Below are 20,047 nucleotides of genomic sequence, written 5' to 3' on the forward strand. Positions count from 1 at the left end.
TCAGCAGGCGAGTATGAAGACGCCGGACCGCCGGGATTCGGGTAAGTACTACCCGGTTTGTTTTTTTAACCCCTGCATCGGGGTTGTCTCGCGCCGAACGGGGGGGGGGGGGGGGGGGGGGGGTTGGTGGGGGTAAAAAAAACAAAAAAACGTTTCGGCGCGGGACAACCCCTTTAATGGAGAGGGGCAGGGGAGCGAGGAGAGAAATCTCCTGCAGTCCCACTATGAGCCAGCGATACTAGATCCTGTGCCGCGGCAACGAGTGTCGGGCATAGTTTGCCCGACAGTCGTCCCGTGTAAATGGGGCTTTTAAGTCGGCACCCACACAGCCCGCTTTTTAGAAAGTTTAGAGTGGCGTCTGAAATGCAGCACTAAAAGCTGTAAAATGCTGCCAGTAAATTTAAAGGGGCCTCGTAGACTAGTGTTCAAACGTGGAGTTTCCAATGCTGCAATTTTCGAGCGCTGTCTGCTTTATTTTCGCGTGCTTTAACGCACCTCATTAAACAATCACAGTGATGGTGTACGTAAAAAAAAGCGCCCTTTCAGTGCAGCGCTAAACGCTACCATTCATTTCAATGGGGCTGCTCACACAAGCGTCAAAACAGAGTGTTTCCAACGCTGCGCTTTGAAAGCGATGCATGTTCTCTCCTTGGCCATTTTCGGCCCCGCGTTGCCCATTGAGATGAATGAGCAGCAGTTTCAGCGCTGCTGAAAATGCGGTACAACTTAGTGATGCATTTTGGGCAGCGCTAAACGCTCTAGCTACACTGCCTGAGGGGGAAAAAAATATAAAAATCCATACTCACCTGGCAGGTTCCGTTGGGGACTCTCCGGACCTCCGTGCAGGCTGCCGGGCACTTGTCAAGCCGGCAGAGGATCTTTTGCTAGTAACGGAGATTAGAATCCCTGCCTCCAGCAAGAGATTGCTTTGATTGGCTGAGCGCTGCTGGGCGACAGCCCGCTCAGCGAATCACAGCCAGCGCTGGATGATCCAATGAATGGCTGTGATTGGAACATTCAGTGCTGGCTGTGATTGGCTGAGCGAACTATCACTCAGCATTGCTCAGCCAATCAGAGCAATCTCTTGCTGGAGGCGGGGATTTCTAATCTCAAGTTGTTAGCAAAAGATCCTCTGCAGACTCTGCAAACGCTCGTGTGAGGGAGACCTAAGGATTGCAACAATAAGCTTTTACAAGCCATTAGGAACAACTGCACATACAGATTTCCAGAGCAGGTTCCCAAATGGTTTATGATCAGAGGTTGTCCTAAGCCAAGTGATCAAGGTGCAGAGAGACCTTCAAGAAGATGGCAGGAGATCACGGTGTTAGCATGTATTGTCCAAGTATGTGTGGGGTCAGCAGAGCTGCTGAACTTGGTAAAAAAAGCGAATTTCAACATTTTTTTTTTCCTTCCTGAAATTGCACTTGATGGGAAAGGCAACTTAATGGGAACTTATCAGGTCGACCTATTCAAGGCCAATTAGATAACAGCATAGGCTCATTACACACGGGCCTCCGAGTGCAAGGATGTGACTGTTTTAAGGTGCAATTAGACGGAACATTTATAGTTAAAAAGAAAAAAGTTAAATTATAACTAAATTTGAATGATATCGTTAAGTGTCAACACCACCAACGATGGAAAAATGAACAATACTTTGTTTGCCTATTGTTAATTTGATGCAAGTATGAAAATAATCAGTTGTTTGCTTATAGTTTGGTTTAAAAACCGCTCGTTCAGTCGTTCTCATTCACGTATACAGTGAAAGTGCAGGACTAAACAACCTAGCAAGCAATCGGTTTATCTACCTCTATAAACAGGCTGCACGAGTGTACTCCGACATTGGTCACCCGTGTGAACAATTGCTTTTACATCCAACGATCTCTCTTCCTCACCTGCCTCCCTGTTGCTTGGCCTTCTGCCTGGAAAGCCAGCGCTTGGCGTGTGCATCCACCATTTGAAGTAGGATGAGTCTGATGCAGGCACTGAGTGCAAGCCAGATTGTGCTTCCACTATGCTCTCATCAAGGACGTGTGTACATGCACACAGAAGTAAGAGACTAGCCCAATCTGGACAGCAAGCAAAATCGGCAGGCAGGAGTGTATGAGAGCCATAGCCCCAGACTCAGCGACCCTTGACCATGAGCCCTTAGAATCTGACATGGTTCCCTTTAGAGGTTCTTTCCAGATAATCACCATTATTTCATAATACTTAAAACTCGATATACTATTTAAGTGTGATTTATTGAGGGCCAGACCCTATCCACAGTTAAGTGGCTGGACATGTTTGGTCACGTTCTTTTAACTAGATACCTCTGCAGTGCCACCTATTGGAAGGCAGCATTCCTGTAAGTCAATGTTAGACACTATACAAGCCTTGTAACAAGGACTAGAAATTGAAATCCAAGCCAAAATCCATACACAGACAGCTGTTTCGGGATGCTTACCCCTCATCAGTATGCAGTAGGTTTCTGGCTTGGCTAGCGAGAGGCCTGTGACATGGGTCAGGAAGGTAACCTCACTCCTTAGGGAGAACACCAAGGTGAGTGAGGAGACTTACAATGCACTTCTGGGCGCATGGCCTGGTAAATTTAAAATCTCTCTGCTCTTGGCTAGACATGGGAGCAGAGAGCCAGAGAGATGTCACCAGGAGCCGCTGTATGCTAGTCACATGATCACTGCTATCCAATGGATAAAAGCAATCATGTAAAGAAAAAGTTCTACAAGTGCTAAAAAAAAAAAAAAGGAGTTTACGTTTCATCTCCCCTCACGGATCATATCCATGATGGGAGATGAAATAACATACCTAAGGCCCCAGATTTATCCATAGACCTCACCACAGCTTCTGTGCATTCACCCATGGCCAAGATGGTGGACGCATGTGCAAAAGCCGCAAAGTGCCAGAGTAATTTAAAATCTCCCTGCTCCTGGCTACCAAACGTAGCCGAAAGCCTGATTTCACGGGGCCTGCAGTACACGGTCAATGGTCAGGTGATCGACGTTTTCCAATTGAAAATGGTGATCACGTGAAAGTAAAAAAAGTAAAAGTTTCACCTCCAATCACGGATCTGAGGGGAAGTGAAATTACTCACCTAAGGCCTCTGGCGATGTCCCCCGATGGGATCTTTATCCGCGGACCTTTCCCCAACTTTGGCGTATGTGCCCATTAGCAAAATGGGGGACACAAGCGCAGAAGCTGTGGAGGGCCTGGGAAATTCAGGCTCCTTGCTTCTGGCTACTAAAGCTAGCCGAAAGCCTGGAGCAGTGACAGAGGGTCGCAGTGAGCGGCCACGTGATCGCCATTATCCAATGGATAATGGCGATTACATAAAAGTTAAGACACAGTTGAAGTTTGATGCTCCTTTCGGTTTGAGCCCCGTTGTGCATACGGACATAGTATTAGGGCTACAATGGGTATGTTTCTGAACACAGGACGAATGGGGGGGATCCATTTTGGGGTGAAAGTCTTCATTCAGATGTGTGCTGTACAAAATAAAATGTTTTTAAAATGACAATTGCCAAAAAATTTAATTTTTTTCTATCTGATTTGCTCAGATTCATTCAACAACTGGGGTAAAAATATACAGTACACCTCTAGATGAATGCGTAAAGGGGTCTAGTTTTCAGAATGGGGTCATTTGTGGGGGTTCTCTATCGTTTTGGCCGCTCAAGGACTCTACAAGTGGGCAATGGGGCCTAAAATGCCTTCAAGCAAAATGTCTGTTCTAAAAGCCACCGGCTGCTCCTTTCAGTTTGGGTCCCGTTGTGCATACAGATATATTATTAGGGCCACAATCGGTATGTCTCTGAACACGGGAGAAACAGGAGGATCCATTTGTGGTACAAGTCTTCATTCCTATGCATGCTGTACAAAAAAATGGTTTTTAAAGTGACATAATTGCCAAAAAAAAAAAAGATTGTAATTTTTTTTCTTCCTGCTTTGCTTAGATTCATTTAAAAACGTCCGGGTCAAAATGCGCCGTACACACCTAGATAAATTTGTTAAGGGGTCTAATTTCAAAATGGGGTAATTTGTGGGGGTTCTCCATCATTTTGGCCGCTCAAGGGCTCTACAAGTGGGCAATGGGCTTAAATCGCCTTCAAGCAAAAAGACTGTTCTGAAAGCCACAGGCTGCTCTTTTCCATTTGGGCCCCGTTGTGCAAACAGACAAGATTAGGGCCACACTGGGTACGTTTATGAACACAGGACAAACAGGGGTATCCCTTTAAGGGGCAAATACTTATTTTCATGTGCATTCTAGAAAAAAAATCCTGTCTTTTAAATGGCATATTTGCAAAAATATGACATTTTATTTGTTCTCTTCTAACTTGCATTAATTCCTGAAAAAACACTGTGGGGTAAAAATACTCACAACCCCCTCAGTGAATAAATTAAGGGGTGTAGTTTTTAAAATAGGGTCATTTGTAGGGGTATCTATCATTCTGACACCTACGAGTCTTTGCAATCTTGGCTTGGTGTAGGATATGAAAGTGTTCCGCAAATTTAACATTGATTTTTAATAATTTGTGGAACGTCTCTTAAATGGTTAAAAAAAACACTGGTTTTTCCAATGTGTGCCCAGAATAAAGTAAACAGATGGAAATATATATCTTATCAAGAATTTATACAGTATGTTTGCACATATTTGAGATATTGCAGTTGAAAATGAAAAAAAAATTCTCAAAAAACTTTCCCCAATTTTGTCACTTAATATACACATTCTATTGGACTATTTTAGTGCCTAAATGAATTGCAATATGTGATGAAAAAACAATGTCAGAATCACTTGGATATGCTAAACCTTTACGGAGTTATTCTATGTTAAAGTGACAGATGTCAGATTTCCAAAATTTGGTCTGGTCATTAAGGCGCAAACAGGCTTGGTCTCTAAGGGATTAAATAGTATCATTGGATAGTACATGTCCTGCAAAAAGCAACCCCTCAGACAAATACATAGACGACAAATACATAGACAAAAAACAAGTTGATTTTTTTTTTTTTTTTTTTTTTTTAAAGTGGGGATGAAAAACCAAAATGTGCACCCCCCCCCCCCTCCTCCCCCTATCCGCAAAAAAAACAAAAAGCTCTGTGTCTTTAAGGGATTAGTATACTGACATTTATACATGAAAAACAAGCCTACTACAAAAATTTAGGTTGAACATAAAGTAGGAATGGTTGGTACTAGATTGACTGAAACAAATAGACTTGCAGACTCACCACATTGAATTCTAGGTTCTTCTCCACCCATTCTTTAGCATCCTTGAACTCATCCTTCATTCCCATGATGAATAAAGTATCAAGAGAATCTACAATTGTTGCTCCTTGGATATTTCCTGAAATCAAAATATAAAGCCAAATTAATATATATAAGGCAAAAATTAAAAAAAAGTAGATGATCACGCTGAACAGTGGAAAAAAAAAATACAATATTATTACATTTTTCCTTTCCAACGCAAGACAAATCTGCACTGCACTGGCAAATAAATTACAACTCGAAGGTCTTAGTACGGTTTTCAAAAGTTTGTGTGCCAAGAGAAAAAGATAAGATATAAAGCCAATCTCCCAGTCCAAGAAACAAGGTTTCTTTCTGCACAAACTACTAGCACTCTTGTTTTATATGGACTTTGAATATCTGCCCTTTTGCAGCAGAACGTTGATTTGTATACATGTATTAGTTTATTCAGTGTCATGAGAAAACCAATTACATTATTGTACATTTCTATGCAATATTGAGTTTTCCAATCCAACAAGAACAGTAATATATTGTATATGCCTATGCAATATTGGGTTTTCATTCTGAATGTACACTGATTTCTACGCATAAGTGCTCTTTGCTCTGGACTAATATGATAAAATAAGCATATTTACATCACTTTCGCTAATTATACTAACAAGTGTACAGATCTGCTGATTAACATTATCTTATATTTTCTTTATAACAGTGGTTACATGCGAACCAAGAGGCTGCGGTCAGGACCTCCAACGGTAACATGGAATAGTTCAAAAATCGGGAAAGGCATATGCCAAAGCTGCATCTTATCCCCTGCATTGTTTAACCAATTTAGACAAATGCAACATCGGAGTCAAGATGGGAAGAAACAAGCTCGGATATGCAGCAGATACAACCTTGCTGGCAGAAAATCCGGAAGATCTTAAACAACGGATACTGAAAGTTAAAGAAGGAAGTGAAAAGCAGCCTATATCAAGAAAACTAAGATCATGGTAACAGCTGGTAACTGTAGAAGAAAAAAGTCAAAATGAACAATTTAGAAATTCAGGTCGAAAATTGACCGCAATGGACCCAAAATATTCCGCTAGCTCGAAGTACAAGGTTAGGTAAAGCATGGATAGGATATGGAAAAACAAAAGATAAAGCATCGCAACGAATTTCTGGAGAGCCAACGCAATCTTCTGAATCCTAACTTAGAGCTGCGAAAGTTGGACACTGAAGAAAACTGATCGGAGAAAGATTGATGCCTTTAAACTGGTGCTGAAAGAAACTTCTCCAATTTTTTTTACAAGATCACGAACAAAAAAAACAAAACAGTCTTAGACAGCATCAAACCAACGTTTTCACAAAGTCAAAATTACGAAACAGACTCTCGTACTTCAATCACATAACACGAGCAAATACGTCAAAATTTGGAATGGTCAGCAGCAAAAGACCTGGCCGCCAAAGAATGCACTGGCTTCATACTATCAAAGCTGACACCGACATGCACATGAGCGAACTGGAAGAAACCGTACAAAAAAACAAAAACAAAACAGAACCGCATGGAGACGGCTGATTCATAAAGTCTCCGAGAGTCGGCCCCGACTAAGGCCACCTGCAGACGGACGGGTCGGATACCCTGCGAGAATACTCGCAGTGGGATTCGACCGGCATCCCTGCAGGGACCTGTGCAGCTCTCACCTGCTCCCGCAGCTCCGGCTCTGTGATGTGCACAGGAGTGACCCGCACAGAAATAGAACATGCCTCAATTTTTTCTCCGCGGGTATTTTCACAGTTTATTAACAGGGGGTTCCAGCAAATTGTGTATTCACAGAGCTTCAGCTCTTATAAGATAAAGTCTTTCAACCATTAGCTGAAATGAGATCTGATAAGGTGCGCTTTAGGTTACAGCTTTTCACTTTTAATGGAGTTGCACATTTGTTTCCACCTAGAAATATTGGTTGGTTGACTTTACCACACGTTCTATCCATTACCACCTCCCACTGAGTGATGAATCTGAGAGACCACTTATTATAGCGTCATTTACACAGTAAATTCACACATGGTTAGCAAAAGATTTGTTTGGAACTAGGGGACTCTAACATTTTTTTTCTACATTAATTGGCATAATAAAACTTTAACTCACTTCATGGTGACCCAAGAAAGTGCAGTTCTGGAATTGTGTTTTTTTTTTCTGAGGTCACTTAAGGTTTATTTACACGGGACGACTGTCGGGCAAGCAATGCCCGACACTTATCCCAGTGTATCCGCGCTCCTGTGCTGTCACACGGGAGCTAGCAGAGCTGGCTGGTTCACGGAGCGGGCCGACATAGGGGTGGGGCAGTGGAGATTTCTCTTCTCTCGCGCCCCACCCCTCACCATCGAGATAACACAGCGGCCGTTCACTACTGAACGGCTGCTGTTTAAACAAAACGATGAGCTGATCGTTGATCGTTTATGCAGCATAAAAGATGAGTGATGAGCTTCATGTGAACTATATGGCACAAACATGCTATTTTGCTAGACCTTTACAGATGCGCAATACAAAAAAGGTTTCTCTTTCAATCTTTTATTATATTGAAAAATCGGAAGAGAGGAGCTTTGTAATTAACTTATTTTTACTTTAGTCACCATAGGGGACTTGAACTTGTAATCATCTGATTGCTTATGCAAATATTCTGCAATACTTGACAGGCAAAAATCCATGGCAGCCCTGGAAGCCTTCATAAGGCTCCAGGCTCCTAGGGCAAACACCCCCACCACCCCCTCGCGATCTCTTAACGGAGGAAGGGGGCCCTTTAGGTCAACATAAGGAACCCCCTCCGTCAAGCTACTGTCACTATTGACAGATGCTAAGTGGTTAAAAGCCATGGCTTGAGTTCTTTCCCATGCTAGCTCCTGCAGTCAGGTGTCAGCCATCTAAGAAAATGCAAACCAGTAGTGCAGTTATCGGAGTGTCCGCGATAATCTGGCTGCAATCTGTTAACACCCGAGTGCCACAAACCGGAGAAGAAATGCAGCTAGCTTACATGTTTCAGACTGCTAACTTAATCATTTCTAGTACGTTAGTTGTCAAAGACAGCCAACACCCACCCCATATGAAGCAGGCTCAGCTTCAGACACCGCTCCACGCAAACCACACGCTCACCTGACATACATGTATGGACGAATGTCCCCATGGAGACTGAAACTAAGATTGCTGGGGGCCAGACTCTCAGCCGACTCTTCAATGTTCACATCACTTTGTCTGCGTCAAACTTGCAAATACCAGGTGCATGTTAGAGAATAGGACAAAGCTCTACCGCTACGAGACGGACAGCACTTGCAAGCATGAACTAGGTTGAATTTGATATTGAAACACTGCAGAGGCTGCAGCGCTTGCATGTGTCCTGCAACCCTGTTACACAGCAGCTCGGCTACCAATATTGATGGCCCATCCCAAATACAGGCCAAATTTAAGAGACTGGCTAATCCCTTTAAGCTGGACTTGCGCTGAATACTTGTGTATTCCTCTCCAGGCAGTCTACTTAACGCATCTTCTACTCATTGATCACCTGGCTCCTGTAGTCCCCCCCCAGGTCACCTCACTGCAAGCCAGACTGATCCTCCTCCGTTATGCTGTGGCTTTCTTTTTCTGGCAGGTCAGTGTCTAGCAGGAAGCGCCGGATGCTATGCAGGGCTACTGCTAATACTGCACATGCGCTGTCTCGTGGCATTCGTATAGGAACTCTCGCGATGCGTAAGCAGTCTTGGGATTAGCCCGGCATAGCATCCGATGCTTCCTGCTAGGCAATGAACACTACGTCACTAGTGATGTAGCATACATTGACCTGCTGGAAGAAGACTGTAGCTAATGAACGCTTCGTTACTGGGAAAAAAAAAAAAGGTGAGGTGACCCAGGCACTGCAGGAGCCAGGAGAAGATTGGCGGGGAGAAGGTGCAGTAAGTAGGAACCCCTTTGAGCGTATTTTGACCATGCAAATATGCTGCATGTTGGCACGATCAAAATGCATTTTTGCCCACATATTGCCCACTCCCACATGTATTTGTGTGCACTAAAAAAAAATTTAAAACATTTAAAAAAAAGCAAACCCATTGATTGCAATGGGCTCTTGCAGTGTGCAAAAAGCGAACAAGATAGGTCATATCATGTATTTTTTTCAAATCAAAAGTCTTCTATTTACTGTGTATTATGAGGGCAAAAAATACTTGTGCAGAGGAGCCTTTAAGGACATGAAGGCTTATATGTAGAGATGAGCGAACGTTCTCGGATAAGCACTACTCGTCCGAGTAATTTGCTTTATCCGAGTATCTCGCCGCTCGTCCTGAAAGATTCGGGGCGCTCCGCTGCTGACAGGTGAGTCGCAGCGGGGAGCAGGGGAGAGTGGGCGGGAGAGAAGGAGAGAGAGAGATCTCCTCCCCGCTCTCCCCTGCAGCTCCCCGCTCCGCAGCGCGTCCCGAATCTTTCAGGACGAGCGGGGAGGTACTCGGATAAGGCACATTACTCGGACGAGTAGTGCTTATCCGAGTACGTTCGCTCATCTCTATTTATATGATACTAATCCTAATCAGAAAGATTTCCACTCAAAAAAAAAAAAAGAAGAAAAAAAAAAAAGACTGTACAACTATCTAGAAGCACAAAAAGGTACGGAACTGTAATCCCAGCTTCAGAGCGTGCATTGTCAGCATCTGTTTTGCAGTTCTATTAGGTGTAATGGGCAAATAAAAACAACAATTTACAAAAAATGATGAGTCTACAGATGAAATAGAACATGAGGAAATGTAGAAAATACATCTGTTGATAAAATCCACAGGATCCCAACTTTTCATAAGCAGCACTTTCCATTTGCCATTACACAAGTCTTAAAAGCAGTGTGCTCCTATGAGAGCGATTTCTGATGCCTTTCTGCTGAACGAACAAGCCTAACTCGGCATTTTATTCAAAACTAATATTTACCATATACAGTTCTTGCTCTGCACTTATAGTTCATAACTTGTCCTCATTTATGGCTCTGAGGAAACGCAAAAAAAATCTCTGGGGAGAGGAGGAACTACATTACTAAACCACAATCAATAGTTAATGAAAGGTGATGCATGCATTTAATTTTGACCCCTTCAGAACGCAGAGTTTTTGTTTTTTCTTTAAATGGTCACATTCCATCAGCATAACTATATAAAGGTTTTGTGAGAGCGAAGGGGGGAAGAAAAAGAATTACTAGTACTCATGGGTATGTGAAGCCATTAGTAGATGCATAAATAGTACAAGGTGTCACATAAAACTTGCTTCGTATAATAGGGAGTAACAGGGCCTGTTTATCGCGTTCCATAAGCGCACTTCATGTTGGATTAATAGCATTTAGATAAACAGGGAGGGATGACCATTGGACTAATTATTTACAGTTATGGTCATCCCTCCCTGTTATTTATCTAAATGCTATTAATTCCAACATGTCTGTGCCCTCTTACCCTTTGTCTCTGGTATTTATCTAGTACAAATTAAGTTTACCATGTTCCTTCCCCCCATGTGATCATGTGTATTTATTAAATAAGTCTGAAGATCTGTTTCACTATGCCTGAGGAAGGACTGTGAAGAGGTTGGAAAGCTTGCAATAAGATCATGTATTTTTGTTAGCCATTAAAAGGTATATCTACAAGATTACTTGGTTTCCCTTACTGAGAACAATCACATTCTGTATTGCAATATAATGCTTGCCCGTTTAAAGTTGAAAGACATCTTTTTATGGTCTTCCTTTCACCACCTGGGCCTTGTAGCTATGCAAAAACAGCAAATCCAGGGGCCTCCATCACGTTCTTGGCTGACGTAACCCATCATACCATGATCAGGTTTTGATGGTGCCAATGGTGCTGATAGTTCACTCATTAAACAGCTGGGATCTTGGCCATTGGAGTGGGTTGTCAGTTGTAAATGGTACACATTGGAACAGGTTGTGGCCAAGACAGAAAGGCACATTCTTTAGAGCTCTGCTAATCTCAGCTGAATTTTTAGAGCAACACTCATCACAAGAAAAAGTAAGGTTTTAGAGAGCACAAAACTATATTTCAGGGGTAGCCCAGGATTAGAAAAAAGGGTTTACCTTTTCCCCCCATTGTCCATGCACCTGGTAGCGCAACTCATCCAAATTAACTTCAAAAGAAATTGAATACCAGACAAATCCCATGAATCGGCATGGCATTGTCTGGGAAGAACACTTTTAAAACTGTTGGAAGCATTGGACTGGGTTGACACAGAAAGGTACATTTTGATATGGAAGAGCTGTGCTATCAATTTGGCATTCAAAATATTAAATGTTTTGGAAGGTTTGTGTTCATACTTTTGGGAATAAAGTGCATTAGGCTCAATTATAAAATCCTCATGTCTCCCGCACGGGAGATCCGCAGCTCCAGAAGCCCATAGGGATGCATTAGCATCTGCAGGGCAAATAAATGCATGCGATTTCCCCCCCCCCCCCCCCCGATGTGCACAGCCTCCATTGAATTCATGCTGTCATTGTGCTGTGGATCTGCGGGAGAGAGGGAGATTGAGGGGAAAAAAAGAAAAAAGTGTGCACGGTGCATGCGCGCGACACGCTGCTGGCGTGCCGAGCACATCAGCTGGGCAGAAGAAAGAAGATCTGGCCGCGAAGGGGAGACCCGCAGCATCCGGACAGGTATGACAACAATTTTGGCCTCAAGGCTGCGGGCACGGGTGGAAACTGCTGCAGGATTCCAGTGTGCGTGCCAGTGATCATGAGGCTTTAGGCTGGATTCACACGTGATGAATTTGCATTGGAAATTCTGTGGAGAATTTCAGTGCAGTAAATCCACGCGCGGCTCCTAATTCCAAAAATCTCATCCACGAAGGGTGGCCAATTCGTCACAGAAAAGCCGGGGCAGTACCGGCGACGCAGCGCGGAATTGACAGCTACAGCATGTCAATTTTTTTTTTCCTGTTGCAGGCTCACTGCTCTTTATGGGAAGAGAAAGCTGCAACAGAATGCCGGCGGCCAAACCACTGCAAAACTTGCGGCGAAATGCCGCAGGTTTTGAAGCTGCGGCTCTCCTGTGGGAGTCTCTTGGCATTTCGGTGCGGCCAAGCCGCAAGATTTCCGTCTTGTGGGAACACAGCCTTATGATGTTTGGTTTCTTTTTACAAAAGGAAAGTAATACAATTACTGTGACAGGGCAGTACTCAAAAGAAATAGGTTAAACAAGACCAATTAATGTGAAAAATTCACCAGGTGTAGATGGCCGACAGGCAAGCGGGCCAACACACCTGTCATCCAGAAATACACCAAACGCCGCACTATAGCGACACCAGCAAACACCTCGTCACTCAGGACATTCAGAAGCGGAGTGCGCAAATAGAATGACACAGGAATTCAATACCTTGGTCCTAAAAGCAAAGAGCCAAAGGAAACAAAGTCCCAGCACTCCAGGTGCAGGCACAGAAGCAATGTGTAAAGAAAAAAAAAACAAAAAAAAAACAGCACTTACTGCACTGGGATTGGTGGAACGTTTAGGTACTGCCTCCCCATTTTATAGGTGGTCGCAAACACAGTTCTTGATCTATAGGTTACGGCTTAGAGCTTAATTTATTGTGGATACAGAAATAGGTATTTAGGCAACAGGTTTCGGAGAAAACTTTCTCCTTTATCAACCCCTTTGGCCGCTTCCTGGTCACATGGTTATGACATCAAAAGGTCCTACTGTTACCGCAAGAACTTTGATCTTTGCTATGGTCAGTCCCTCTGTGTACAAAGCGATATTTGTTTGTGACCACCCTTTTGGTGGACGTGGATATCAGGGGGCTTCAGACAATTCCTGAAACCCCCACCAGTAAGGGACTTTTTACAAATGTCTTCTGCGCCTGCACCTGGAGCTAATTGTTTCCTTTTGGCACATCCATAAAAATGGTATTCCCTACTTCTAGCTAAATTTTCATTTCTATTTAATTCTTGAGTGAACACACTTTCTCTAGATTTGATACAAAACTTCGATGTTTCAGTGCATACAACACAGCATGGTTGTCCTACTGGACAGCCGGGATAACAAGTCTCCTAGTTACGAGGAGAGAGAGACATGCCAATCGAACCCAGGTTTCCTTGTAAAAAGCACAAAGTTTTCTTGTTTCATTAGTTTGTTGCGTTTAACGCATTCAATCACATATTCTGACAATGTGCTTGGAGCATTTGTTCCACATTACTCTGCGCTGATTTTCTTGACGGCACAAATGAAATTAGTTTGTGGTAAGGCATCCATTGCAGGCAATGTTCCTCCAGCTACACGATACAAGTTTAAAACTCTGTTGAAATTACTAGATCATGAGCAAACATGAGCGTACAGTTCTATAGTGCAAAAACAGTATGAAGGGAGTGCTCAAACAGGATGACTGCAGCTATACCTCCAAAACCCCATCTACACCATACTTGCATCCAAAAGGGCGAGGCATACAGGGACACAAATCGCGTCCCCCTCTACCGCATTGCTAAAGCAACACCTTAGTCATGAAGGAATGGATTTCCTACAAGGTATTTCAAAAGCAACACATTTTCGGAGTCTCAGGCTTATACCTGTCCTCAGGCAGTACATACAATGCATATAACAGATTGAAAATTATACATTTATGTTTAAACAAAATATAAGACGCTCCCTGCCATCTTTTCTCCTTCACTGAGGAAGTCTTTACTGGAAATGGTAATGATCACATGACCTAATACAACAAGAAAAATCCTATACTGCAATACAATACTATCGGATGATGTGCTTGATGATCCTCCAACACATCACAATGCTTACATATTATAAACAGACAAAACTGGATTGCTATCTCCCGTGGTATGCTCCAAATGAGACCTCCTATGAGCCCAAACATTCTATTACACAGTGACCTCTTACAGGAAAGTGCTTCGTTGGCACACCACATTCTAGCCTTATACCTCCACCCAATACGTGCGTTCCAACACGCAACACTCATGTAAGCCACTATATTATTAAAAGTATTTAGGGAGGAAAAAATGGATTGAAAAAAAGGAAATAGGAAACCATGAGGGGGTATCCACATGCTTTATTTCTCCTAACTTAAAGGGGTTGTCTCGCGAAAGCAAGTGGGGTTCAGCACTTCTGTATGGCCATATTAATGCACTTTGTAATATACATCGTGCATTAAATATGAGCCATACAGAAGTTATTCACTTACCTGCTCCGTTGCTGGCGTCCCCGTCTCCATGGCTCCGTCTAATTTCGGGGTCTTCTTGCTTTTTTAGACGCGCTTGCGCAGAAGGGTCTTCTCCTTCTGGTCGGTCCGGGCATGAGCGGCGTTCTGGCTCCGCCCCCTTCTAAGCGTCATCGCGTAGCTCCGCCCCATCACGTGTGTCGATTCCAGCCAATCAGGAGGCTGGAATCGGCAATGGACCGCACAGAACCCACGGTGCACCATGGAGAAGACCCGCGGTGCATCGTGGGTGAAGATCCCGGCGGCCATCTTGGAGAAGGAAGAAGTCGCAGAGCGGGGATTCGGGTAAGTAATTTTTTTATTTTATTTTAATACATCCCTTGGGTTTGTCCTGCGCTGAACGGGGGGCCTATGCAAAAAAAATAAATAAATAAACGTTTCGGCGCGAGACAACCCCTTTAAGTCCAATATCCACGGGCGGATTTGATTTGTGGAACCTGTGCGGGAGATCCGCAAATCAAGCCGCCTATAGGGATGCATCAGCATCCACAAAACAATTTTAAGCATGCGGATGTAACTTTTTTCCTTCCTGGCGTGCAGATTGCACACGCAAGAAGAAGTCGCAACATGCTTTATTTTCTGCCGATCCCACGGGCGGGTTCCATTAAAGTCAATGGAAGCAGTCTGATCCGCGACGCAGCCACAGCTGTCACTGTGGACATGCCACGAATCCATGAGAAAGCAGGAGATTTTAAAAAATAAATAAATAAGTGCACTGTGCATGGGTCCGACACGTCGGCGACGCGTTTGGACACATCCACTGTGCTGAAGAAAGAAGATCCGGCCAGCACGGAGGAGACCCATGCTGGATCTGGACAGGTAAGAAAATTTATTTTCCTGCCCCTGGATTCTGCTGCAGGATTCAAGAGTAGAATCTGCGCGTGTAAGTGGACATAAGGCCTTAGGTTACTGTTCAAATAATATCTATAAAGAAGAAAACATTGGCATGCCTGCAAATTGTGTTCTAATGTTGATTCATGATTAGAGGTGAGCGAACCTACTCTGTTCGGGTGTTTTTGGACTCGAGCACCGCTTTTTCCGAGTAACTGACTACTCGAACGAAAAGTCTGGCGCTCGCTCCAATCGTAGCGCTTACCTACACAGCGCTGACGGTGGGGGAATTCAAAGCTGAGCAGGGAGAGGACGGCAGAGAGAATTCTCAAGCAGCTTGCCGCACTGCCGGGGAGACCATCACGCTGGGGACACAGACACAGGCTGGGAGGTGAGTATTGCGGGTTTTTTGTTGTTTTTTAAACCTCACTCAAGTATAAGCCGAGGGGGGCTTTTTCAACATTAAAAAAAATGTGCTGGAAAACTAGGCTTATACTCGAGTATATACGGTATGTCCTTCACGAGTATGAACTATACAGATAAAACTTTCCTCTAGGAGTGTTTTAGCGACCCATGCAGATTCACACAAGGTCTCTGAAGAGAACTTGAAGATATTAGGTATTGAAAACAAGTACCAAAAAGTTTAATTTACTGAAATAAAAATGTAATTCAATATGCAGTATTAACCCTTGTTTTGAATCTGATAAGATGTGCACCTGCAAGTAGGAAAATTCAAGAGAATTTTCTCAGATTGTAAAACCTTTCCGAAATGTGTCGCACAGGTAAAGCCAACATGTACTCCTTCCTTAAAAGGAACCTTTCACATGGGATGGAATAGGCCGCACGCCTCCCCGCAGACCACCTACGGATTTCGGTGTGGAATTCCGCAGCTCTGAATTTGGCTGCGTCCTGCGGCATAATTCCATCCCATGTGAGAGGTCCCTAAAGAAAACAGGAAGTTGTGTTCCAAGTAAAGACCTCCAGGCGAGGGAACAGTAAACATGAAGAGACATCTGCAAACAGTAATCACTTCCCGTTATGTCAATGAAATGTGCAATTCAGTGAGTGCTTAACTAACATGGTTTTCCAGAAGCGTGATTGATGAACGCTCGTATTATATGGAAGCCTATTTATTATCTGCAGAAGCCATCATCTGTAACGTAGAAGGTAATAAGTAATTTTAGTAAATTAAGGTTACTGTGCACGTATAAGTCTTATTTTCCTACCTAGTACCAAATAATAAAAAAGTTGCACGTAACATTTCACTGAATCACAAGATCTGAATATTTGGTATATTAAAGTATGAGAACTTTTTGTGGCTTAAATCCAAGCCAATTTTGATCATGTGTGCTCGTATTGAGAGGAAATCAAGTGTAGGGCATCATTTCTTATTCTCCATCTAAACTTGGGGTACCTAATCATCCAATTACAAACTAATGTAAGATGAACAAAAATACTAAAGAGCATATTTTCATGTCATACGGTAAATCTTGTGTTTTCCTCTATAGCCCTCTTCACGTATACTTTGCAGTTTGCTTTGTTAATTAGCTCAGTCTACAGATTCAAAAATAGATGCGAAAAAGCCACAGAGACTAAAAGGTTTCGTTCTTATTTCTCTTCAGATCCGTCACACTGGAACATTAACTTCCATTTGTATCATCTTGGCTTTTGTACTAACAGATGCTTTTTTTCAAGTATATATATTTTTGCTAGTTTCCTTATGAGCATGAGCAGGTGGTTAGAAGCACATCCATTGCGCAAAACAATTAACGGATATAACAAAGACTTTCCATTTGCACCTTTTCTCCATTGACCATGTCGAAATATTTGTAAGGCTACTTTCCATCAGGTCTCCACCTTTTTGGACTGGAAAAAAATGGAAAATCCAGAATATAGCACATGAAAAAAAAAAAAAAGGATATCTGACGGAACAAAGTGAGAATCCTAAAAACCCAGTTGTAATCAATGGCAGATTGAAACTGAAGCATTAGCCGTTTCTGTCCCCATGACTAAACAGAAGAACTGAGACATTTTTGAAAGGATCCAAGGCGGAGCTCAACAAGCAGTTTTGCTGCAGCTTGCTACAGTCACAGTCCTGGGTATAAATAGTTGATGGGAGACATTTCTGTATTGAACACTGATATATTTATACAATTATGTCACCGCAATTTTGATAACATCTCTGGGTATTGTAGTCCACCTATTCTGTTTATTACTTTAGTTGCCTGGCTTTGTACCCACTCAAGCTCTGATATCTCCTTCCTGAGTACCGATGCCCAAAACTGTACACAATACTCCATATTTGGTTCTGATCAGTGACATGTAAAGAGAAAGAACAATGTTATCATGTGGCCCCCTAGCACAGCAGCTTTTTGACGCTAGTTGTTCCAGTTAAGATTACAGTCAACTACAATCCCAAAGTCCTTATCCATGTCAGTGTTACCCAGTGGTTTTCCAGTAGGATGTAATGGAGACATGCTTTTCCTCTGCCCATGTGCATAACCTTAATCAGTGTTAAACCTCATCTGGCATGTTTCAGCCCAATCCCCTGACTTATACAGAGCCTCTGGCAACCTCATGTGTTAATTTCTTTACACAGTTTTGGATCATCTGCAAATATTTGTATTTTACCGTGCACTCCTACCAGGTCATTAATATATTAAAAAGAATAGGGTTTAAAACAGCCTCCTGTGGTAGCCAATTAGTAACTGGGACGCAATCAGAGTATGCACCATGTATAACCACCCTCTGCTTTCCATCACTGACCAGTAACTTACCCACTTACATACATTCTCACCCAGACCAAACATTCTCATCTTATATACCAACCTTTTATGCAGCATAGTATCAAAAGCTTTGGAAAAGTCCAGATGGACAAGATCTAATGACTCTCCCGGGTCCAGTCTAGAACTTACCTCCTTGTAGAAGCTGATCAGGTTGGTCTGAGGGGAGCAGTCTGTGATAAACCCATGCTTATACAGAGTTTTTTTCACATTATTAAGGGCTAACACTTAAACTATTTTAATAGTATGGGCCTCATGTGGCACAGAGTGTGAAGGCAGCAGAATGCAGCCCTAAGCTCTCACTCACGATATGAATCCCCGCACAGTTAAGGTAGCCCGCACACAGTTGATTCAGCCTTCCATCCTTTCGAAGTCAGTAAAATGAGTACCCAGCTTGCTGGAGGTGGGGTGGGGTGGTGGTGGGGGTGGGGGGTTGATAAACAAATTACCTGAAATCGCTGCGAACTAAGTTGGCGCTATACAAACAACAAGTATGATAATTAGTATAGTAAAGAGATAAATACTGTAACCGTTTAGGGATAGTTTTACTCTGCTTGGCAATAAGTCTCTTAGTCTTATCAGAGTTATACACAATTTTTTTTCCTTACAGGTTTTTAGTGCTTATTCGCTGCCTTCTTGTTTTAGTAGTTTAAATGCTTTTTTTTTGCGGTTTACTGCCCCCTTTACAGCTAATCACCACTTTTTGGAATCGACCTATTCAATGCTATCTTGCAGGATATTGCCACGTTTATACCACCTGAATAATATTTTAAATATTTGTGTTGTGGAGAAATAAAAACCGTTTAGGAAATAGTTTTTTTAACTTCACAAATTGTTTACCACTATACACTACTGTTCAAAAGTTTGGGGTCACATTGAAATGTCCTTATTTTTGAAGGAAAAGCACTGTACTTTTCAATGAAGATAACTTTAAACTAGTCCTAACTTTAAACAAATGCACTCTATACATTGCTAATGAGGTAAATGACTATTCTAGCTGCAAATGTCTGGTTTTTTGTGCAATATCTACAAAGGTGTATAGAGGCCCATTTCCAGCAACTATCACTCCAGTGTTCTAATGGTACAATGTGTTTGCTCATTGGCTCAGAAGGCTAATTGATGATTAGAAACCCCTTGTGCAATCATGTTCACACATCTGAAAACAGTCTAGCTCGTTACAGAAGCTACAAAACTGACCTTCCTGTGAGCAGATTGAGTTTCTGGAGCATCACATTTGTGGGGTCAATTAAACGCTCAAAATGGCCAGAAAAAGAGAACTTTCATCTGAAACTCGACAGTCTATTCTTGTTCTTAGAAATGAAGGCTATTCCATGCGAGAAATTGCTAAGAAATTGAAGAATTCCTACAACGGTGTGTACTACTCCCTTCAGAGGACAGCACAAACAGGCTCTAACCAGAGTAGAAAAAGAAGTGGGAGGCCGCGTTGCACAACTAAGCAAGAAGATAAGCACATTAGAGTCTCTAGTTTGAGAAACAGACGCCTCACAGGTACCCAACTGGCATCTTCATTAAATAGTACCCGCAAAACACCAGTGTCAACATCTACAGTGAAGAGGCGGCTGCAGGATTTTGGGCTTCAGGGCAGAGTGGCAAAGAAAAAGCCATATCTGAGACTGGCCAATAAAAGAAAAAGATTAAGATGGGCAAAAGAACACAGACATTGGACAGAGGAAGACTGGAAAAAAGTGTTGTGGACGGATGAATCCAAGTTTGAGGTGTTTGGATCACAAAGAAGAACGTTTGTGAGACGCAGAACAAATGAAAAGATGCTGGAAGAATGCCTGACGCCATCTGTTAAGCATGGTGGAGGTAATGTGATGGTCTGGGGTTGCTTTGGTGCTGGTAAGGTGGGAGATTTGTACAGGGTAAAAGGGATTCTGAATAAGGAAGGCTATCACTCCATTTTGCAACGCCATGCCATACCCAGTGGACAGCGCTTGATTGGAACCAATTTCATCCTACAACAGGACA

General features: G+C 42.8%; 1 protein-coding gene across 1 annotated transcript in view; it reads right to left on the reverse strand.

Moving 5' to 3' along the window:
* LOC136631897 (mannosyl-oligosaccharide 1,2-alpha-mannosidase IA-like) overlaps positions 1-20,047 on the reverse strand; it is a 199,009-nt gene that overhangs the window by 110,311 nt on the left and 68,651 nt on the right. The window contains exon 3 of the mRNA XM_066606378.1: positions 5,215-5,330. Within this exon, the coding sequence (XP_066462475.1) occupies positions 5,215-5,330 (116 nt within the window). The remainder of the gene's footprint in view (positions 1-5,214; positions 5,331-20,047) is intronic.

Source organism: Eleutherodactylus coqui, chromosome 1 (genome assembly GCF_035609145.1).
Source record: "Eleutherodactylus coqui strain aEleCoq1 chromosome 1, aEleCoq1.hap1, whole genome shotgun sequence".
NCBI classification, from domain to species: domain Eukaryota; kingdom Metazoa; phylum Chordata; class Amphibia; order Anura; family Eleutherodactylidae; genus Eleutherodactylus; species Eleutherodactylus coqui.